Raw genomic sequence first — 23,607 nt, 5'->3', positions numbered from 1 at the left:
CCGTATGGCAGGACCAGACATACCAAAAGAGCCCAAGCCCTGTTCTGACAGTAGAGAAAAGAAAGGTTTAAGTTTCCCTGGAAGATTCCAAATTCTTTCTGCTTTTATTGTAAGTTAACCAGATCGCCTCCTGTCAGTGGTCCAAAGTTGTTCTCTCTCCTGGAGTCACACTTGTTTACCAAGAATCAGTGGTTGGGAAGAGGAGCCCAAGTCCATTTTCCATGCACAGACTGTATGTTTCAACAGCTCTTGTAGAATAAATTTCACTTCCTTCCATTTGGACCTGAGAAATCAGATTACCTTTTTTTAATTCATGGGAAATTCCAATCTATCCGTTTAATATATTCTGGAAATTGTCAGCTCTTTAAACTAAAACATGGTGGCATGAAAAGAAAACCTGAGGATCTAACAACTGGTTATACTTTGCCACCAAGATCTCAGAATTTCAGAAAGTGCAGTGCATCAGGGACTGTTGTGAATGAGAAGTGCCTGGGGTGCTTTAGTAAAGCAAAAAAAAATCTAGCACGTTGTGGCTAGATATTACCTTGGGCCTAGAACATCCTTATCTACTTTAAGGGAAAGTGGATGGTTTCCATGCATAAATAATGCAAAGGGGAAGAGCACTGAAGCATAAAACCACTGAATTCCTTTATTTAAGAAAGGCCACTAGGGATCGGTTTCAGGCCTAAATTACTGTTTGGTTATTACTGAATAAGACACTCTAAACCCAGCAGCATTGTGCTGCTGCCACCACAGCTGGGTTTTCCTGCAGGAACAGTGTACGACATGTGAAGTGCCGGGTTATAGAACGGGAAGAGGCCAATTGGTGGTTGGGAAGTCCATGTGTGATGATGTGGGGTTGTAGGGAATGCGTTTTCTTGCCCTTCCATCTTTACCCCCTGTTTTTACTTGCTCCTCAACCCCATGTGCAGACTTCAGGGAAACTGTAGCCTGCTGTAAGACTGCAGACTCTGAAGGTCTGCTGTAATGAAACCTTTTCTGGGGTACCGTTTGCTTTAGCTTAACAAGCTGGTAGCACAGTGCCTGTGTTGGGGCTGCCAAATGTGTGTGGTAGACATGGCAGCACATCACCCTGCTGCGCCAGTCTGAAGGTTGCTTATTTTGGAGCTGATCATTAACTTGGGCAGAGCTGTGGCCATTCTCCATCAGAACTTTGAGCTGAACCTTTGTACCATATGGATGCCCCTGAAGAATATATAATTATTGTAGCAGTATTGGATAATACAGGTTGAGGGGGACCTTGGGTCATGCAGCCTGAAAGGAAGAAGTGCTGTCAAGTCAGACCTGGTCACTCAGGGCTGCTTTCAGTCTGGTCTTGGAAACATTATGGCTGTGACCCAGCATGAAAATCTCATTCCTGTGTCAATTTTATGCTCCCCCAGAAATGTACTTTATAAATCTACAAAAGCTTGTATTACAGATCTTGAGTACATGAAGCCTGTTAAATAAATGTCTCTTTTTCTTAGCTGGTGCGTTTGTGCAATGAAGGTGCTCGGAAAATGGAAAGGACAGAAATGATGTACACAATTAACTCCCAGCTGGAATTTAAAATCAAGGTATGATGATTGTATTTGTCACCGTAAATCATGTAGCACATGAATAGCTTTGACCACATGTTAAGCATTAATAGGATCATTGCCAGCATAAAAAGTAATTAGTGCAGGCTGTAATGCCGACATGAGCATTCAGCTAAGGAACCAAGTTTAGATTCTGGAGCGGTGAAGCTCTGGAAATTCAGAGTAAGTAGAGCCTGTTGGACTTTGAATTGCTCTTTTGTCTCTCTTTTTCCTCCTCACATAAATCAAATCCAGAAGACTGCACAGCATCATTTCTGATGTGTGCAGGAATTGTTGCAGCTCTCCACTGCAAATGGAGGCCATTGAAAAATGTGTCTGCTTAACTGAGGAGTTGCTGAAGTCTCTTGAGAGTGGGAGCTTGTTGGAGGAATGAAAGAATTGGTTTGGGGGAGCTATTGCATCATGAAGCAGTTTGGCTTCTCATTTTGGCACGTGCTCTGGCAGTGTGTGGAGATGTTCTGGTAAATTTATCATACCTGAATTGACTTTTCTGAAAGCTGTAGATACATAAATATAGCTGTAGCTATTTTTAAGGTTTTGCTTAGATTTCTGGCTGTAGGTGAAAAACAATTTGTGTCTGTCTCTAAAGGGTGCAGCAGTGTTTGTAATTGATACAGCAAACAGTGGAACTTTAATAGCCTCTCTGTGTTACACAGTAATTGTTGTGAAGAAATGATCTGTTATGGCAGGATAAAAGTTAAACCTTTTGTCAGGTATTTTGATTTCAAGTAGAAGGATTATGTTACAGCAAAATCTTTTTTATATGTATACTGAATTAAGTTATCTTTGCTGTGAAGATAAGTTGCTGTGAAGATGTTGTGGTTGGGAGAGAGGCCAGCTGCTGCTGCTTGGTGTGGAGATGGTCTTACATGTGGTAGGAACAGTATGCCTGAGTGACTGCTTTCACACCAGGAGGAATCCTAATTGTGTTTGACTATCTGGATTCACAGCAGCATGAAATAAAAACCCAGGCCCATTTCCGGTCAGCTCAGGACAAGTTGCTTGGAGTTCTGATCTCTTTCTGCAACATTCTGATAGTCTGCTGTGAAAACTGCCCTTCTGAGGCTCCATGCTTTTTGTGTGAGCTGCCTGATGGGAGGGTAGCACCGGGGTGCTGCACAGCACGCAGGAACTGCTGTAGGGAGAGCCCAGCACCCTGCTTGGAGGTCATGCCCGCAGGCAGGAGTCACCCACTTTTCCCTGTGACAGCACATGGGGTCCAGCAGCAGCTGCCAGGACCAAAACAGTGCGATGCTCTCCTGGAATAGCAGGCAGCTTCCATGAGGTGAAATTGGTTAAGCTAAACTACACCTGTATTAATACAGTTCACTGTGATAATGCCAAGGTTTTGTCTTGCTTTACAGGTATACTCAGGTAACCCTCAGATAACTGTAAAGAGTCTTAGGAGGCTGAGAGATTCCACTTTCTTTCTAGTATTGAAGATAAAATCTAGGCTTTTATTAAGAAAAGAAATCCTCTACAGTAATGTTTTTGGGAGGAGCAAAGAGCAGCCATGGTCATAGTTGGTCTGACAGGAGTCTGGGGAGTCTGACACCCTTGGGTGACCTGCTCAGCGGTTTCATTCGTGCGTTTTGAATCTGCAGAAGTGACCAGCAGGGCCTGAATGGGGATCCCGACCTCACAGGAGCAAGAGGCTCCATGTGACTCATCCCTGTGTGTGTGGTGACTTGCAGCCCTCACCAGCTTCGTGGCAGCGAAACAGCTTCATGTATGTTGTTTTCTGTGTTTTTTAATGCCCGTTTTTAATTTGCACATCTTACATGTGCACTTAGTGGTTCAGACCTTATCTGTGGTTGGAGAGCTTGCCAGCTGGCATATAAAAGACTGCTTTGGCTGCATTTCAGCACATTTTTAAGTTCTGACAGCTTGTTTTATATAGAAAGGAGATGGTTGACACGATGTACTCTTTTGGCAATTAAGGAAAAATTAATATTAAAGTAAAAACAAGCTGCCTCTCAAATAGAGTCAATTAGGAAAATGTGATGAACTCGCTTAGAGTACAGATTAGAGGAATCTAGTTTGTCCTCAAATAGGAATCTTCAAAGTACTTTGTAAGAGTCGTTATGGTGCTATAATTCTGTTTTATAACCATTATAAATTAGGTCAGCTATGTCTGTTCATGTGAGACCTCGTAGAGGGCTTGGGGATTTTTGTTTGGTAGATGTAACTGAAGTGTGTTTCACAGGAGTGAAAGAGGAGCTACTCAGATGTCACTTTTGTACATGGCTCATCTATAGAATTGATTTTTTAATTCAGATGCCAAAGTTTTTAATTCTTGAATCTTTCACCTTTAGCACCAGAAAAATTGTGGGGTTTTTTTTTCCTCCAAGTGTGTTATTTTACTGTTCATGAAACAAATGTGTGTTACTTCAGTGTTCAGGGACCATCCAGCCCAGAGTCCTGTTTTGTGAAGTCATGACAAGCGTGATGGTATGATGGTTGGGGCATGGGCTGATGTTCCCCACTCTTCTGTTGTCACCTGGAGCCATTACTGCATTTCCAGAAATGTAAAGGCCATTTGTTCAAAAACTTTCTTCATGTTTCTGGACTTGAAGGGACTGAACCAACAGAGTTTTGATTGTAAATGTGCCATGTGTTTTAAAGCTGAATGTTGATACAAATCTGTGTGTGATTTCAGTGATGGGGCTAAGGAGTTCCTCTGGGGTATTGTGTCTGAGTACTAAGCTGAACTGGCCTGTTGTAACCTGTGAGGTTTAACAATGAGCCTTTAATAATGTGGCCAGACATGATAAAAATGACCTGATACAGACCTAGGAGAAAGCAATAAAGTGGTATTGGCAGAAAGCCCAAGTTAGTGGCTGATCCAGGATGACTGACAGTTAATGAACTTAAAGTTACACCAAACCCAACTGATTCACTCTGATTCACTAACAGACTTGGGCAAAAATCTGATTACAAAATAGGGATTTGAAACAAAATTCAGCATTTCCAAATGAGAGAATACAGTAGAAAATGCATTTAGTAAACTAATGGGTAGTACAAACCTCAAAACCTGCAAAAAATTATATAAATCAAAACAGAATACGTGAGCTTGCATTAATTGGGAAGAAATATCCAAAGGGAATTTCATCAAGATTCAATACACTGATACTGTCTTACTAGCATGAGTGCAAACTCACCAGGAATTGCGGCAGATAAATGAAATATGTTGGTATTTATTAGTAGCCACTTGGGAAGTATTTGGGCTTTGAAGGGTCCCTCACATGGGTCTACAGCATAGCAGAAGTCACCTTTGTGCCAGGGGAAGTCTGTGTTTGGGTACCAGGCGAGGACAGGATGTTGTTTACTGCCTGTTCTGGGTGTGCTGGGTCAGGAATCAGTCTAGGGCAAGGTAAAATGTGGAAAGCTGCTTTAATGGGCAGCAGTCTGCAACAGCTCCAGTGGGCTGCTGCACTTTGCATTTGAGCAGCCTTCACCTGCTGTTAGCATGCTGCCTGCTAAGGGAAGGCAGGAGGGTGGGAGTTCTGCGGTGCTGCATGGGGACAGGGAAAGTATCTTTGGAAAAGCCACTGTAAAATTGTACCTAGACACTCAAAACCAAGGGGTGGTTGCATGGAAAATTAAAGGGAGTTACTATTCTGCTCTTCCAACAGTAAGATCGCAGTCAGAGCACCATCTTGGTTTTGGCATGGTACTATAGGGCAAGTGCTGACAAGCTGGAGTTAGCTCAGTAAAAGGCAGCTAAAGTGATTAAAAGATATAAAAAGCCAACCCATGCAGAATGAAGATGACAGCTGACAAACTGAATGAAGAAATACTTTTTTACAAGCACATGAAAGGTGCTTTAAATAGTGGGGAGGAGGAAAGAAGCATCTTAGGTGAAGCTAGGACAGTGCACTGGTAATCGTATGATGTTTCAGGAGCTACTAGTGAGGACAGCAAGTATGTGGAGAACCTCCCTTCCTGCTGTTAAGGGAAATAATGTGGGAGGTTTGGTGTGGTAATTACCTCAGAAGAATGATTCTGCTCACACCTTATAAATTGAGGGGTGAACTGACTGACTTTTATGGGAGCCAGTGACACAGAGTTGTCATGCCTGGTCTGAGAGGATGCTCTAACAAGCGCAGACCCTGCTCTAGTGGCATGCCTGGAGCTGTCTGTGTAGCAAATCACAGAGCAATTGTGGTTGAGTGTAGCAGTCACTGTGTTCTGGCCATATGGAAGATGAGGAAAAAGCTGAAGGTGATCCTGAGGAAGAACAGTTGTTTGCTAATGTGGCCTTTTGTAAGTGGACAAATGAAGAGAGGTCATTTGAAGACTTTCAGATGTGTCTTTCAAACAACAGGTGAATTTATGATGTCATGAGCTTATGATGTTATTATGATTTCTGATGTCAGTTTATGGGGTCATGAGCTATATGATGTTATTACTGGTTTGGCATTAAAAGGGACAGCTAGTTCAAACCCCATGAAACACATACTGCTTTACACATTTTTTTCAGAGCTGTGTCGAAACTTCAGTTTACAGAGTAGAAAATGGATACTGCCACACATGATTGCTAAGCCTTCTGCATTTCTCACCTTACATTTTAATGGCAACAAAGTCTGCATACTCTGAACATCTCAGTAATGTTCAATGTTACACTGGGACGAGTCTAATCTTGTGTGCTGTCTTGCTAATATGCTTATGTCTGTTTAATGTGCTTACAGAACACTTCACGGTAGGTTGTACAGTGTATTTCTCTGTTAAAGGATTGTACATTTTTCACTCTGTGTGTGTGGCACAGAACACACGATCAGAATGAGGCACAGTGTCGTACTAGCTGGCCTCAGGGAAGTGATGAAGCTTGGTGTGCCATAGCTCTCGGGTTTGAGTTAGAAGCTGGAGCTCTTTTTCCCAACTGTGTAGGCAGAAAAGCTGTGAGGTACCTAGAGGAAAATCCAGAGTTCGTATGTGCTTGAAGAACGATTGCTTCACGCATTCTGCGAAATCTCACATACTCCTGGAGGACGGTCTCTTTACTTTTAATCTCCTTAGGAGATCTCACATGGTCTGTTCCATCCCAGTGGAAGCAATCCAGTCTGTTCATTCTTCCTTTAGATGGGCAATTATACCATGTGCGTGAATGATTTTCAAGTATTTGCATGCTACTACTTGTGTATTGTAGGAGGGACAAAGATACTTTAAGTCTTGATAACGTGTTGTTTGAGTTTGTTTAAGCATGTTGTTTTTCCCCAAATACATAATACTGTTATCTGATAGTTTTTAAACCTCTACTTTTGAAGGATTAAAATGTTATTTTCTTGCTTTGTAGCCATTTCCACTGGTTTCCTCTTCACGCTGGTTAGTGAAAAGAGGTGAATTAACAGCGTATGTGGAAGACACTGGACTTTTTTCTAAGAGAACTTCTAAGCAGCAGGTGTACTTCTTCCTCTTTAATGATGTCCTCATTATCACCAAGAAGAAGAGGTAAGAGTGTCACCAGTATAACACTGCCTTTGTGTTCAGCTCCTTGAAGTCACAGAGAACAGCCGAGTTACCGTTGTCTTTTAAAATTACTGTGACTGTTGTGTGTGCTTCAGCCCAGGGGAAAGGAGCATGGAAGCTTCCTGGCTTCTCATAGCACGTGTTTAGTAATGACGTGTAACTACTAAACAGAATTAATTTTTGGTAAACACTGCCAAAACTCCAAATTGTCAAACTAATTTGAAGAGTTCATCCTTGGTGCCTTAGCAAAGGGAGAAGTTGAGGAAGGATAAAGAGGTAATGTTTATTCCCCTCCATGCTTTCCACAGTTGGGCTGGTTTGGGGAGTGATGTGTGGGGGACAGCTCTAGCAGTCTCCATTTTACCACTAGATTTGATGAGAGGTTTAGACGAATTTAACAGAATGTACATCCTCTGCTGTTGCTATTAGATACTACTTGATAGATAAACCTTATTCTGGGACTAAAAACAGTTTAAAAACAATTGTTGTTTGGGTTTTTTTTTTCTCTGGGTTGGCCAGTTAAGCCAAATACTAGCTATTTTTAAAAGACATCCTTCAAATTCATTATTTAAATAAATTTTGAGGAATGAGATATGGTATAAAATCTGTGAAGAAAATGCTAATACTTAAGAAAACTAAATGAGAAAGGAGGAGAAAAATATTAAGTGAAGATTTTGGGGTTTTTTTAATAAAGATGGGAAGGCAAGTAAATAGATTTCTCCCCAGCTATCTTACTGATGTGAACACGTTTCTGAGATTCAGTGTTTATCAAAGTTTATGCTGAAATGCTTCTGTGAAAGTCCCTTGTTCAGTCCCTGGCAGCACATCAGAGTTGGATCACACTTCTTTGAACAGTGTGTTTCTTCTCTTATGGGACTGCTGTTAATGTATTACTGTGCTGGTAGCTAAGTAAATGTTGGAGTTGGGAAAACAGTGACACATCTATTATCTGTGTTGTTACATTGTTTATTGGTTTCCTATGTGATGGCCTGGTATCCAGATTATAAACCAGATTTTTTATAACAACATATCTTACCCAAAGTTTGGGACTTGGGATTTATGACAGCTGTGAGCAGTTGGAATTGAAGTGTCCTAAAGGGGCCCAAAGGTCAAAATTGGAAGAACGCTTCATATGGATGATCAGGTTCACAGTCACTCTTTCAAGACCACCTAAACAAAGAGATGCAATTGAAAAGCACTAATTCCTGTGAGCCTCCCACATACTCCGAGTATGAAGCATGTGCTTTGCCTGAGTGAATCAGCTTATTAATAGTAGTTGAGTTCTGGGTGATCTGTTTTCCCACCCCCAGTGTTACCATGGATGCCACAGCAGTGGACAGAAATACTTGTTGCTGGTTGAGTTTAAATGTTTGTGTTTCCCTTGAGCAGTTGCGTTTCAGAAGATTCTTGACATTGTTAGAAAAAAAAATCCCCCTTGTTACTGTGCTAAAAATACTAATTGCTTAGTGCCCCAATCATGCTGTGCACTCTCACCCCAGAGTTAAGCTCCAGCCATCCCCTCTGAGCAGTTTGCCATATATGTAGGACCTTGCACAGGCAACCGGCAGCAGCTTGGCCCTAACTTCTGAAGGGCTGGGCTGGGCTTGGTGGGACCTGCCAGAGATGTCATGTGGGTAACTGTGGAGTAACTCTGCTCCAGCCAGGTAGGGCATATGTCGCTGCTCCCATCTGTGTTGCAGGGACGCTTGCCAGATGTCAGACTCATCATTGGAAGAGCTGCATCTTTTAACACTGAGTGAGCAGCAGGCCCAGAAACCTGCTCATAATGAGAACTGTTACATTTTAGCTGTAAAAAAAGATACAGAGAGGTCTTGTCCTGGTGTATCCTCAAGGCCTGCTCCTGAGTTTACAACATCATAGAATGGGTTGAGTTGAAGGGGCCTTAAAGTTTTTATGCATTACCTTGATAAGAGCAGTCAGTGCTAGCATGTGTCAGATGTCCACTTCTTGGGGGAAGGGACAGCTTTTTGTATGGTTGGTGCACAGGAAGGTACCAGTTAATTCTTATACATGTGAACACAGATGTTGGCTGGATTATGGCATGAAGCAAAGAGCTGGGTGATGTTTGGAGCACTCAGTATATGCTTCAGAGTTGCCTGTGCAGACAGTGGAGAAGGCAGGTCCCTTTGGAGAGCAGTTCTGAGCTGGAAGTCTAATTCAGCTTGTCCAGATTGCCCTTCAGAACAGTGTCCTTTGTTCTCTGACTCTTCAGGTAACTCTGGGAAATTAAATGGAGAAATTTGGAAAGGTAAATATTGGGAATACTCTGCAAAGACCCAAGGGTAGGCTGACTTTGAGTAACATAAATATTTCATCTACTGTTCCTTCAGCTTTGTGGTAGTGTTTTACCAATCATAGAACCACAGAATATCAGGTTGGAAGGGACCTCAAGGATCATCTGGTCCAGCCTTTGACTTCTGTTCTCTCTTTATTTATCCCCTTGCTGTACTGTGAATTGCCACCATTTTGGCCATGACCTCCACTACAGGAACCAGAAAACCAATAGCATATGCTGACGTTGGATTTTGAAGGTAGTATTCTGACACAAGGAGTAATAATCTTTTAGAGTTGTTCTTTCAAGCTGCTTCAGCTAGTCAGAAGATGCACCAGTTAGTTACATCCTGTATGCTTTTGGGAAATTTCAGGTGAGCTCCAGAGGGGCTTATATTTTTGAATGAGTGTACATTCATGGAATACTCTGTTCTCAGGAATCCCCTAAGGAATCCCCTACCACTAGAATCCTGTCTGTCTTAATGGCTCTGTGGCTTATCAGCTCTGAAGGTGCCTCAACAGCAGAATGCAGCTGGACTTCATACACCGGATTCACCCACAGGTTCAGGGCTGCTTGCAAATCCACGGTTTTCTCTTTAAATGCAGGGGTGATTTTGTAACTTCCGAGAAAGACCAAGGACTGCAGAGTAGTGCAGCTGGAAAGAGTAAAGGGGATAAGGGGACTATATGCTTGCTGTTAAAGCATGGGCAGCCAGAACAGATGATACTAAAGAAATAGGTAATTTGCCTTCATAAAAGCACCTCTAAAATGTGTACACATTCCCTGCAAAGGAGTAAAAAATAGTACTGTTCTTTCATGTTCTGAATTGAAAGAAAAGTTTAGCAAAAAAGTTCAGTCTTAGGCTAAAAACAGATGTGGGCCCGTTTGTATTAGCTGATGACGGTAATTCTAAAGGATGTGTTACTCCGCTGCCTGGCTGCGTGGTTCTGTTCATAACACATCTGTGCTCATCAGCGCTTCCAGCTGTGTCAGCATCTTTCATTACCCATTTGGAAAGACGGGAGTTTATGGGCCTCATGAGGCACAGAAGGTAAAATGGTGAGGACTGCCTGGTAATGTCAAGTTGGAATATTTTGTTGAATGGAGACAAGGAAGAGGAAGGATTTGTAGAGGTTTATCTCTGACTTTTTAATAAGGAATGCATTTCTTACTAGTTAAGCCAATGTGTAGACTACATTTCTTTTTCAGATGGAAGATTCTCAAAGAACTACAGCAGCATCCCTTGCTGGTTTTGCAAGCTCCATCTTGGCTAGGCAGGGATTCCCAGACTGAAATACTGAACCGACTTCTTTAAAACAAATGAAACCCAGCAAACCCAAAAGCCCCAACTCCAACCACACCAGCCAGCCTTTTCCTGGTTTAGAGTTTATATTTTAAGAAAAAAGAGGGGGAGACTGATAAATATTAGATAAAAAAATGTTTTTTTCCTTCTTCAGTAGGTACCCTCAGCTACTGTGGATGGCACCCAAAACAACTGCCTTCCAGGGATGAGTAGCATCTTTTTGCAGATAAATGAGTGAATTTGAATCTGGAGGTGGATTTAGGGGAATGTGAAACACGAACCTCTTCTCACAAACTCTTAAAACATGCTTTTATACCGTAGGAGAGTCCCAGTAAATGCAAGTGTGTTACGTTTCAGGGATGAGCTGTGTGCGTCCTTCCAAAGGAAAAGGATGTACAGAATACATTCGAATTAAAATTCCTTGTAGCAACCCTGAGCTAGTTACATATGCAGAAATTAAAATCTATCTTCCCACATGCTGATATGTTGAAGATTTCTCCCAGCTTCTCACTGTGCTCATGTTAAATGGCTTTAATTAAAGCAAAACCTATCTGTAATCTGTATTTTTTCTACTTTGGGACCCAAGAAGTCATGCATAAAAGCACAATTAACCTGGATTCATTCTTACAGAGCTTTGGCAGAGTTTGCGCCTTCCCTCTCATTTCCTTTTTACTCTAAGGAATGTGGAAGCAGCAGTCTAATCAAAAGTGAGCTTAATCAAAACTATGTGGAGAGGTTTGAAATGTATTTGAAGTTATTGCAACAGTGCTTTCAGAAGCTGTGGTATGTTTGTGCCTTTGTCAGCTGTACCTGAACATTGTTGTGATTCCAGGTGAACTGTGGGGAATTGTAGGTCCCATTTTGAGACTTGGAGAAAATTAAATGGGGAAGAAAAATGTTCATTATCTTCTGAACTATAGTGATTTCAGTGCTGCTATATGATAGATCTTACTAAGCTTCTCTGTTATTGCTTCTGCTTTCTTTATAAAGACTCCAAGCTGCTCGACAAAAGAAGAGGTATTTGCAAGAATTAGTTGTATTAGTATCATGTTCTGTCATTTGAGAATGTACAAAGCTGTACTGCAAAACCACCACATTTCAAGTATTCACAGAACAAAACTAAAAGCATACCCCATGTAATTGAAATAAGAACTTTCACACTAGACGCACTGGCAGGACCTATTAATCCACAAAAATCCACAAATACAATATGATCTGTAAGCCTGTTGTCACTTGAAGAACAGAGAAATTCATCACATCCTGTACCAGTTACAGGGATCAGCAATAACTTAACATTTTGAGTGATACAGTGTTGCTCAGTTGTGTTTTAGCAATTCTTCTGAAGGATGAAAAATGGGAATTACAAAGACCATTACATTAACTATCAAGGTATTGGCAGGTATTTTCCCAACAGCTCACAAAATGGGGAGCATGTATCCCAACAGCTGTTAAGTAGTCATCTCTCCATTTTCTTACGATATCTGAGCAACCATAAAGGAAGAACACGCTTCAGTTACACCTGCCAGAAGGAGTATGTCACCATCAGCATTTGAGATGGCTTAAGTTCCAGGTGTTTGGGATCTGATTTGTGTCAGTTCAGTGCTTGGGCTTGTGTGGATCTCTGGCAGCAATATTAATCATCCTCAAGTATTTTCTCAATTTAAATTCTCTCAGTGAACCATAGCAAACTGAGGCTCTGGCACAGCTTTTCATCAGTCAAGACTGAGATCTAATGTTTTACTTTAAAGTAGAGTATATATAGTTGCTCCTTAAAGTTTGATCTGTTTGATTTACTGCAAAATTTGATAAACACAGCAGAGGACGGGCTAGGAGGGAGAACTGGTTTGATGCCTCTGTAAGCAGGTGTTTTTTCTGTCTTTTGTTGTGGTACCACTGTAAGACAGTAATCTGAAAAAGTTTACAAGCTTAGATGAAACTATGAGGTAATCAGTTCATCACTGTTCTGGGTTTATGATAGATCCTGGTAAACCTGCAAATGCATGTAAGGCAATGCTGGGAAACATTTTGCTTCAGTGGAAGCAAAAAGGCTTTTTTGGGTGATCAGTCTTTCCTTGTGATCACTTGCTGTTTCTTGAGTAAGTGATGTAGATTCTTTTAACTGTGGGGGGGGTTTTGTGTTGGTTTTGTTGTTTGTTTTTTTTTTTTACCTGTATTTCACAACTTAAAAAACTGGGAACACACCATTATTTTCCACTTGAAAAAAAAACATTTCCAGTATTGCCTTGGTACGAGTAAATAGCAAAACCAATAGACACGAGAACTGTTTGAACTTGCATCAGAGCTCTGAAGATGTCTGGGTATTCTGAAGTTGAAGCATGAGTCATTAACTGCACTGTGACAGATGGGCAGCATGCCTTGTCCAGAGATGCTTCTTCCTGTCTCTGCAGGGTCTTCGCCTGCCAAGATGATTTTGATTAGCTCAGGTGAATCTTACATTTAGAAATAAAAGACTGCTGTGAAAGGAAGAATGTGTATTTTCATTTAAGTCCTGTTGTTAAAATCAGTAACACTCTTATGCTCTGATTTGTGATGTCTGATGTTCTATCCCCTGCTCCACCTGCATGTCAACCCTCAGGAAAGTAAAGCTGCTAACTTAAATAGTTTCGTAGAATTCTTTCTAGTCACGTTGGGAAGTTACTACATGCACGTAGCAATCTTTATCCATATCACTTAGAGTTGGTATAGTTATTTACAAAGTACTCTCTCAGAGGTAAATTGCACAGTGTTTTTGCAAGACCAATCGTGTGTGAGAAGCCTTTGTCCGGTTTTAAAATTATTTAAAAAGTATTATTAAAATTATGTAAAAAGTATTTGAAGTGAAGCTCGGTGGTGTTCATCTGGAAGCAGAGTGCACAGCCATCATTTTACAGGGACAGGAAAAGGGAAACTTGTTTGGCATTTTTTTCCCTGTAAAAATCTAAAATTAAGGTCTGATGTTCCTTTGAAGCTACAGAAGTAAAAATGCATTTCTAGGTAATTGCTGTGCCTGATTTCCAATTCAGTGGAGTAAAGCTGAGCTCACTCCCCCTCAGGAACACCAGAGTCATTTAACTGTGCTGCTAAATTAAATTCTGTGGGGTTTAAAAACTGATCTACTTTGTGTCTTGGAAAATTGGTACTTTCAAAAACAAATAAACAGAACAGATGAAGATCTGAGGTGCCAGAAGAATCATGCCGTACTGTGTCATTAAAAGTGGATTCTGTGACTTAGTTTGCTTCAAGACATACTTAATGGAAAATGAAACATTAAACTGGTGGGGTTTTTTCTTCCCTATTTTGTTCTGCAGTGAGGAGAGCTACAATGTCACAGATTATTCTTTAAGGGACCAGCTGGTAGTACAACAGTGTGACAGTGAGGACCTGACTTCTTCTCCTGTAAAGAACACTTCAGCTATGCTCTACTCACGGCAGACTTCTGCAACTCACCTCTTCAGACTACTGGTCCTCAGTAACCATGCGGGAGAGAAGGTGGAGATGCTCCTGGGAACAGAGAGTCAGTAAGTGAATAGTTACAGTTTCTGTAATTTTTCACCGCCCAACCCGTCTGAGTTTTAGGCTGTCAGCAACAACATTCCCATTGCACTCTGTGCCACACCGTGCTGCTGTGCATGCTGAATAGTTGAGCATGTGAATCTAGGTATAATGTGGGTTACTACAAGGAGAATGTTGCTTTTATTGTTGTAACTCAGGGAAGCTTTCTTGATACGTACCTGGGTGAGAAGACCTTGAATAATCAGACTGCAGAGATTCATTTACGTTTGCTCTGTCTCTGATGCTTTCATGTGCTGGTTTGTTCCTCATAGGTTTAAAAGTATCTTACCCTAATTGTCAGTTCTTTTAGCAGTATGGTGTTTACACTGTACTGTTTGTACACAGAGCACAGTACTAGCAGGAGGAAACTGGCACAGGTATGTCCTTAGGCATGATGGTGGTTGCAGGCAAGTCATGTTAGGGTATGAATGCAGAATGCTTTTGTCCTGGAGGAATGTATTTGTGAGTTAGTTACTTTAACAGTTGGATGGTGCAGAAATGGAACAGTACTGGATTAAATGGGAGGAGTCTGGGGTTGCCCTGGGGAGCTGTGCTGGGATAGAGGTGGTCCTTGTTCTCCTGACGACAGTTTTCTGCTTTAGAAATGAGCAACAAGAAATGTCTTGTTCTGTCAGGAGCACATATCCAAGAGGCTGTCTTCTTGCTGTGGTGCCATTAACTTCTACACAACCCTCCACAAAAGTGAAAGATTTTATCTGTTCTCGTGGAAGCTGGAGGCGGGAGGGAAGACATGAAGCAGACGTAGCCCAGCCTGGAAAACTTTAGAGTTTTAGGTTTGCTTTCAAAGTTTAGAATAGCCCTGAAAGAAACGATAGATCATTAATGATTTCCATTAAAGATCTCATTATAAAGTAAGCAGATGATTCAGACATGTTTGGAAATGCATTTTTATTGGGAAAAAAATGCAGGACATTTTTAGTTGTCTGAGCTTTTTATGAAAAGAAATTTTGTTCTGCAGATGTGTGATTGATTTGCTGTATACTGCTTGTCATATAAATAGTTCAACAGCTTGTCAGTCAGAGAAAAAGATTCTGAAAATAATTACTGTTTGGAAATTACCTTGTTTTATACAGCATTATCCTGTATACAAAAGGTACAGGAAATAACTTTCTCTTAGCTTTGAGAAGGTCAGGAAGGGAACCTGCATTGGGAACCCCAAGCTGAATGGTTTAGAGTGCTCACTGAACAGAGTTCAGTATTAAATGTACAAAAATGTTCTATCTGACACAAAGGTTTGTAGCGGTTTGATCATGCCTTGTCTCTTCATGTGGTGTTTGGGTCCCAAGTACAAAAGTACCATGCGTTAGGTCAGGACTTCATATTTCCCAGTGAATAAGGCACAAAATACACAGTACACACAGATTATAAAGAAATATACAGTTAAACTGGGAAGCAGTCTGGGATCATTGTCTTAGAGTTGCCTGAAAGGAAATGCACTTTTCCTGTTAAGAATGGTTGGTTAAAGGGAAGGAAAATCGGAGTATAAGTAACACCTTTTTCTAGGAAAAACAAACAAACAAAAAACAAAGCAAAAAAACCCCAAACAAGAACCACCAAACCCCACCAACCCCCAGAATGCAAAACAAACAAAAAGCCACAGAGTTAATGAATCTAATGCAAAGTTGTTCATAGAGTTTCCTTCTTCTGGTTGCAGTACAAGTTTAGTACCACCTACTTTTAATGACTGAAGTGTAGCATATGCTGTAGTTTTGGCCACTGGTATGAGACCAACTGGTATTGAACGTTAGCAGGAGCCAGGCAGTAACTCATCTTTGAGGAAGAGTGGGTATTGGGATTTAAGAAAAATAATCACAGATTCTTACTAAATGCCATTAAAACTAAATCTTTCTATTCAAAGTAATGAGCTTCCACAAGAAGCATGTACAGAAAGACTTCCATTCTGAATCCCGTTATCCCCAGGAAGTTTTCTGAGTCTGTGCCCAGAAAAGAGATTTCTTGAGCTATTTATGGAAGGCCATGAGTGAGCATCAGTGTTTCTGGAAGAGAATGATGAACTTTACTGCAGAACGATGTGTAGCGGTGCTGAGCAGTGGTGCATCTTGGAAGATGTGCTGTAGAGAATTCCCCAATAATTTGTGTAAATGTCCCATTCTGTGACACTTCTAAAAGGCCAGAATTTTCTATTTTCAGATGTTCCAGATTTTTGATAATACCAGGTCTCAGCAGCAAGCATTTGTGTTTCTTTACGCCAAAGATGACAGCAAAAATTCTTCCTAAGGGATTGAATAGGAAAATTCAATCATGCAATTCCCTTGTGTTATTATAAGCTCTACTGATAGCAAAGCCCCTCAGCAAACAGGAGATAAATATGTAATCTCACTGAAAGGTTTGTTTTGGGAATAGAGTTCAAATTTTGATCTGCCAAAATTTGAAGCTATAAAGATGAAGTTGTTGTAGCTCAGCCAATAACAGGGGTGATTCAAGATTAGCTTTCTTTTTCCTTTGCTGTTCAACACCACTTTAGCTTGTTCCACTTGCATTCAAGATCAGTTGTTGGTAATTTGCACCTCTGTTACGCGTTGTGTAATTAGAACCTAGATAATTATTTCTGCTCTTCTCAGAGATTGGTTATGTTTTTTTCTAGGTCATATACAAGGTGAGATTCAAATGACTAATGTAGGCCTGTGTTGGGTCCTCACTTACTTGTGCTGACTCTCAAGATATCCCACGCTAATGTATCTGGAAACATAAATGTGTCCTGAGAGAACAGAGAAGCTTCAGTTCCTACTTTCTGCCTTCCCCACCTCTTGCTTTCATTCTAAGTGCACAGTGCAGATAGATAGTTCTTATTTACAGGAAACCTGTTGGTTGGTGTTGTGTATTAAAATTGCCGTATTGCATTTATCAGGTGCTTTGTACATAAGATGGATTTTTTTTTTTCCTAAGTAATACTACTTAACAAGCATTAGTCACAGATCCTAGTGGAGAAGTTCACCTACATAATGGAAAAATAGCTAAAGGTATATAAGACATCATGTGTGTTTACAAGGCTTTTTTTATACTCCAGCCAGCTTAAAATAGTTAAATATGCTTGAATAATGTATTACTAGTAGTAGTATCTTTGAGAAGAGAAAAAAGCGGTTTCGTTATGCTTTACAGAGCCTTGAAAAGGGAAGTTATCAAGAGCATGAATTAGGAAATGGAGTTTTGTCTTTGCTGTTTGCAGGAGTGACAGAGCTCGCTGGATTACAGCGCTTGGACAGGATGGAGATGGGCAGAAGATGGACAGGACAAGTAAGTTACAACTGATGAGATTTGTGAGAGCTTTGGCAGAAGAATGGGAATGTGCCTTAGCTGGGGGCATGAGCATGTGTAGAGTAGATGTATCCTTAGAATGTCTTGTTTCTGTTTCTGGGCTGTGCTGCTTTAGTATACATGAATTTGCCATCTCTTTGGTGCTTGGGGGTTTCTTGGAGGAGTTCAGTTTCACAACGTATTTTCTATTTGCATTCATTAATTACAGTTTGGCCAGTTGTTCCAGTGTGGTAGCAAAAGTGCAAAGTTCCTTCCCTTACATGTCCATCCAGTTTGTTCATGTATAATTGCTCAGACAGGAAGCCCTGTGCATAACTTGCAGCCTCCTTTGCTGTGGTTCATTTTTTGGTTTTTTTTTTTTTTTTTTGTTTGGGGGTGTACTCTAAAAAGGAAACATTTAAAATTAATTATATATGTATTTTCGTAGAAGATGCTCTGTTATATGAACGGTTGAATTCAGCCTGGCTTACTTTTTTCACAGCTTTGACTCAGGTAGAGATCATCAGAACCTACACAGCAAAACAGTCAGATGAACTCTCTCTTCAGGTTGCTGATGTCGTTTTGGTTTATCAAAAAGTAAATGATGGTGAGTGAGAACTTTGCTGTCACTAACTGCCTGTCACTAACTGCCTGTCAGCACTGCAAGTGATCCAGTTAGAAAAGTCTGTTTTCTGATAGCACTGGCTGGACAATGAATTAGCTTCCAAGGAAACCCTTGAGCATTTCAGTTCAGGTCTCTGCAGGACAGCCTCTGATTAGGCAACAGATACTGAAAGTATGTGCTGGCTGCTTGTAAAATGTCTACAAATGAGAAATAGAATTCTACTGAAAACCATGGGGCTCATGTAGGAATTTTGTTTTAGTGAGTAAGTGCCAGGTTTGTGTAAGAGAAACATCCATGTTAATAGTCATGTTATACACTGTGCTTCACTGCCTGCTTTTGCCTGTTTGCCATAGCATCAGGTAGCCCAAGATCAAAATTGATTCTTGCCTGAATGTGCAAGAGATTCTACTCCTATCTCACACTGTGCTGGCTCCCTGATGCTTGAAGCTGTCAGCGCTTGAAGTACAAACTCTTAATGATGTTATTCAGTATTGCATACAAAAATCAAAGTCCCTGTCAGTTGTGCTGCATTGCTTTTGCTGGATTGCAGTGATATTGTAATCTTTGTTAGTTCAAAATATATTTGAACTACAATATAAAAATTTGACTGATTTCATGTAGTATTTATTTTTACATATTACTTTGTTCCTAGTCTACCTGTATAAAAAAACCTGTCTATCTTCAGAAGTAGCAGAGTAAGCAGCTTCTGCTACTCCCTGTGAAGGTAAATGTATAATGTAGGTGACGACTGTCTACACAAGTGCAACACATGCAGTTCTAGCAAGTTACCTTTAACATCACTTAAAGTTTGTTACTCCTTGTCCCTTCACCTTGCAGGGTGGTATGAAGGGGAGCGGCTCCGAGATGGTGAAAGAGGCTGGTTTCCTATGGAGTGTGCTAAAGAGATCACATGTCGTGCCACAATTGACAAGAACATGGAGCGGATGGGACGCTTACTGGGACTTGAAACCAATGTGTAGTATTTGTGCTTCTTCATGCTGCTGCACTGCAGGATTTGCACTAGTTGTTGTCAGTGGGACAGGGCTATGTCCCATGGCTGACACATGGAAGATGTGGGTCACCTATGTGAAAAACATAGTTAAAAGGGAGCACTGATGTTTCAGACACTCATCCCTTTGTTTTGAGAGCTCTGAACTGAACCTGGCTCAACCAGTAGCAGATTTCAGCTATAAGTAGTTTCTTAGGCACTGGAGATCAGTCACACATCTTTTGACTTACGTTTCAGTTTCAGCTTTAGTTCCTCCATCCCTGCCTCTTTAAGTATTCCTTCTCTATCTATTTTTGAGTATTTTGACTTTCTTTCAGAACCAGAACTCTGTGCAGCAGTTAGTTAGTGTGGGAGGCTGAACACCTTACCCCATCCACTGAGCTGGATAGAAACAGCAACAGTGCAGGTTTCCTGTTCCTGAGAAACTGCAGCATTACAGTCCCAGTACCAGACAGTATGTTACTAGGATACTTCCTAGTTGTGTCAGAATCCATGTATAGAATAAGCAATCCTGTAGTTCATAAAGGACTACCTCTCCAGCAGAAACCCAGGCAAATTCCAGGTCTTGTATGAAGTAATTGGCTCTCTCTTTGAAGCTAGCAAAGCTGACCCAAGACTTTCTCTTCTCCTACTGCTGCAGTTCTGAAAGAAAGAGATAGCAGACTGCAGAATGTATGATGTTAATTGTCTTGGTCTCAGATCCATATTACCACAGGTGTTTTAAAGGAGTGTAACTGCTGGAAATGTCTGTTTTGTTTCCAGGCAAAAAGGCACGAGAGACATAGATAAAACACTAATGGGACTGTGCTTTCAGAGGAGCTGCATTGGTGCTGCTTCACATGTGCTTTTCTCTGTTTCAGAGAAGACATCTCACAATTGCACTACACACACCACCTGCTAAATTTTAGCATCTGTAGTTTAGCTTTGGAATTTCACAGAAAACCACCACTACTTCATGTTGTGTGAAGAAAATGCACTCAAAAATGAAGTAAATTTCAGCACGTATTTTTGTATATAGGTGTGACAGTTTGTATTATAAAAGCCTTCACCTTTTTAAGGACCAGCTGGTAACTCAGCAGGGCAGAAAACACTTTCAACAAAAACGAGGGGAAAAGTTGCAGTATCAAGGCTTCCTCCTTGTTAGATTCCCCACTTTTGTTAAAGGGGGTTGTATGTTGTTTTATGTACTGTAATTATGTTGATTTGATGTGTGAGTGAATTGGATGTTTATAAAGATTTATCTCTGCACCAATTTACAATACATTAGGCAATAATTTTGCACACCACGACTTACCTTGACAGTCTGACAGCAGTTATAGAGCCTTGTAAATTAAGTGAACTAATAGTAATGAGGGAAACTGTAAATTGAACAAAGACTATTTAACGTAGTAAAAATACTGCTAATATTTTAACAAATTGTGTTGTACACAGGCAGATGTTTAACACAGCTGAATGTATAAATCCAGACATTAATTTTATTCAGATTTTTTTAATACATTGTATATATTTTTCATATCTAGTTTTTTAAAAAAAATGCTCTAGTGGTTTTTAAAGACTTTTTTCATTTTTACTATTGTTGGACACAATTTTTCAGGAATTAAAGACAGTTATGATTTTATAGGCCAACAATCAATAAAATTGCTTTTAAATCTTTACTAAAAAAGGTTCCTTTTTTTTTTTTTTAAATAAATACCATTACACTACAAGTCAGTAATGTAGAAGTGAAAGCCAAAGAAAAGAAATCTCTTCTGTAACCTTTGGCATTTTAAATTTTCTGTTCTGTAAAGACAAATAACACCACCCTGTGTATTACCGCATGTCCCAGATCCAACTTACATGTGTACCCCGAACTTGGAAAATGGCATAAAATGCCTGGGAGAGCATCTCATCTCTGAGACTGTATTTTAGGAGAATGAGTAGGAAAACAATCAGGAACATAATACTCTTCAGCTACCTTTGCAATTATTTATAATGCATAACTTACGTATAGATACACAAAGATGACCATTACTTTTACCAGTGCTGACAGCTTGGGTCTCCCCACTGGCCCCAGCTGTGATCCAGGAACCCCAGGAGTAGGGACAACCGTCCCCTTAGCTGTTACAGCTTTGCTGGTGCAGGTGCAGCAGCTACACTTTCATTCCTTTATGTTCATCACAACTGCATAAAGGATCAAAATATATGTATATACAAAAAAAGAGCTGCTGCAGCAGCACTTCGTGAAGAACAGTGAGTTTTCCAAGGAAGCAACTGAAGCTGTCATAGTTTCTAAACTACATAACACTCCCATGCATAGGAATTAAAGACTGCACTGCAAATCTGTTTAGCATCAGCATGTTTCTGGAAGAGGCATCTAGCAGGCACAACACTGATATCTAGCATGAGCTCCTAAAATCTTTGACTTTCACGCTAATCTAAATTCCACCATAGCTCAAAGAGGGTTTAGAAATTTAAGACAGCCTGACAAGCAATTTATGTACAAGTCTGTATAAACAAGTTTTCAAAAGCTAAGAGTTTCTTTTGTTGTTGCTAGAAGGGGAAAAAAAAAAAACCCCAACAACCAAAACCAAACCAGCACAAAGCAACTCCGCAATATTTGCATTAATGAATCTAAATCATCTTTAACTTGCTCTAAGGTAAGTACTTTAATTACAAAGGAAATGGTCTAAAGAACTCCTTCATTACTCTCACTAATCAGTGGGCACATGTGCACAAACACGTACATGCTCTCTTTCCCTCGTGCCCAAGGAAGAAGACTTGACACTAGTATCTCCTTTTTAATTAAACAGCTCAGTACTGACAGAATACAGCTAGGAGTTTGTTACCACTGAATTAACTTTTATTTCTGCAGAGCCTGGAATTTGTACCACTTCTTACATGACTCCTCCAATCAGGTCTTCAGCAAGTTGAGCAAAGTAAAAGACTCAGTTCCCTGAATCAAGTTTCATTTTACACAGTGCAATTATATTCATTATGTACGGTGGGCAGAAACCACGCAAAGTCCAAGCTGTAGGACTAGCCCTGAGCACAAACCCCAGCTCCTCACTGAAGCCGAGACCATACACACTGTCAGCATTGCCAGGGGAAAGAACCCACTCACTCCTGAGGAGCTGAAATGCCTACATGGGGTTTGTGGACTCCTGAGGGCCACCAAGCACCCCTCAGAACCAGAGCCACATGATTCAGCACTTCCAAATACTCTGATGACACATCTAAACAACAGTTAATACTATCATTAGTCTTAGTGCTTTATATCATCCCTGTGACACAATAAATAGAACATTTTTATCTGGCGAACTTAAAATGCTATAATGCACTATTCTTCTTGGCTTTCATGTCAAAGCATACATTTGCTCTCCATTACCCAAAGCTAATTTGCTGAAAATTAAGAGGTAAAAGTAGCATCACTTTAGTCAACATACACAACCTGAGGAAATGCAAACACTGTGCACCATCATATTTACATGCACATACCTTAAACTCTGTATCTATATGCTATATTCACACAAAAATTTTTTTCCCTGTATACCCTGTTTCAAAAGTAACACAGTCAAAACCAGCGGACAGAACACAAGTGTTTGTTAGAAACAAACCTGGAGTCAATTTTGATACTAAGGATCAAGAAGTCTGAGGAGGTTTTGTTTCCTGTAAGATGTCTCTTATCTCTGTATTTTGCATATGATTTTCAACAGTGGTATGATAACTACATCATTTAGGCAAACTAGAGATAACACAAAACTCTGTAGGAGTTAATTACTACCCCTGAATTCTGTTTCATTCCATAATCTGGAATTCCAGAAGATGCTAGAAACTAACACACTGGCAGAAACAGCCTTTGTTAAGTGCACTATATGAGCTGAAAAGAGAAATATTGATGGTCTCTGGCCTAGTCCTATAAACAAGAAAGTTAAAAACCTTACATCAGCATTACTTCAAACTGCTAAATAACTTGTCAGTGTGGTTTAACCCTGGTATGCAGCTAAACCTTACAGCCTCTTGCTCATTCCCCTGCAGCTGGATAGGGAAGAGAATCAAAAGGGTAGAAGTGAGAAAACTCATGGGTTGAGATAAAGAAAACGTGATTTTACCCATGAGGTGTTTTCTGTTTGTTTTTGTTTTGTTTTGTTTTGTTTATAACAAGTTTATTTCTTTAACAGGTAAAGCAAAAGGGGCAGACGCAAGCAAAGCAAAATAAGGAATTCACACTTCGAACTGGCAGGCCAGTTGCAGCCATCTCCAGCACACACAACAGCTACTTGGGAAGACAAAGGCCACAACTCTGTCTCCCCTTCCTCCTTTGTCTACAGCTGTTACGCTGAGCAATATGGGCACACAGTCAGTGTAGGCCATCACTGGGATCAGCTGTCCTGGCTGTGTGCCCTCCCAGCTGCTCCTGCACCCTCAGCCAACTCCAGAGGAAGGAGGCCAGACACTGAGCGCTGCTTAGCAACACCTGAAACATCCATCCCTGTGCTACCAAAA

At 40.6% G+C, this 23,607-nt stretch overlaps 1 protein-coding gene across 3 annotated transcripts in view; it reads left to right on the top strand.

Annotated features, from left to right (window-relative positions):
• Positions 1 to 20,384, top strand: part of ARHGEF26 (Rho guanine nucleotide exchange factor 26) — a 56,005-nt gene extending 35,621 nt beyond the window's left edge. For all 3 annotated transcript variants that reach the window (XM_065674728.1, XM_065674727.1, XM_065674729.1), the window contains 6 exons: positions 1,488 to 1,577; positions 6,895 to 7,049; positions 13,972 to 14,181; positions 17,424 to 17,491; positions 17,994 to 18,098; positions 18,954 to 20,384. In XM_065674728.1, the coding sequence (XP_065530800.1) occupies positions 1,488 to 1,577; positions 6,895 to 7,049; positions 13,972 to 14,181; positions 17,424 to 17,491; positions 17,994 to 18,098; positions 18,954 to 19,096 (771 nt within the window). In that variant the 3' untranslated portion in view covers positions 19,097 to 20,384. The remainder of the gene's footprint in view (positions 1 to 1,487; positions 1,578 to 6,894; positions 7,050 to 13,971; positions 14,182 to 17,423; positions 17,492 to 17,993; positions 18,099 to 18,953) is intronic.
• The last annotated feature ends 3,223 nt before the right edge of the window (positions 20,385 to 23,607 follow it).

The sequence above is a fragment of the Lathamus discolor genome, chromosome 3 (assembly GCF_037157495.1).
Source record: "Lathamus discolor isolate bLatDis1 chromosome 3, bLatDis1.hap1, whole genome shotgun sequence".
Taxonomy (NCBI): domain Eukaryota; kingdom Metazoa; phylum Chordata; class Aves; order Psittaciformes; family Psittacidae; genus Lathamus; species Lathamus discolor.
Note: the sequence above shows the minus strand (reverse complement) of the source record. Positions and strands in the feature narration are given on the sequence as shown.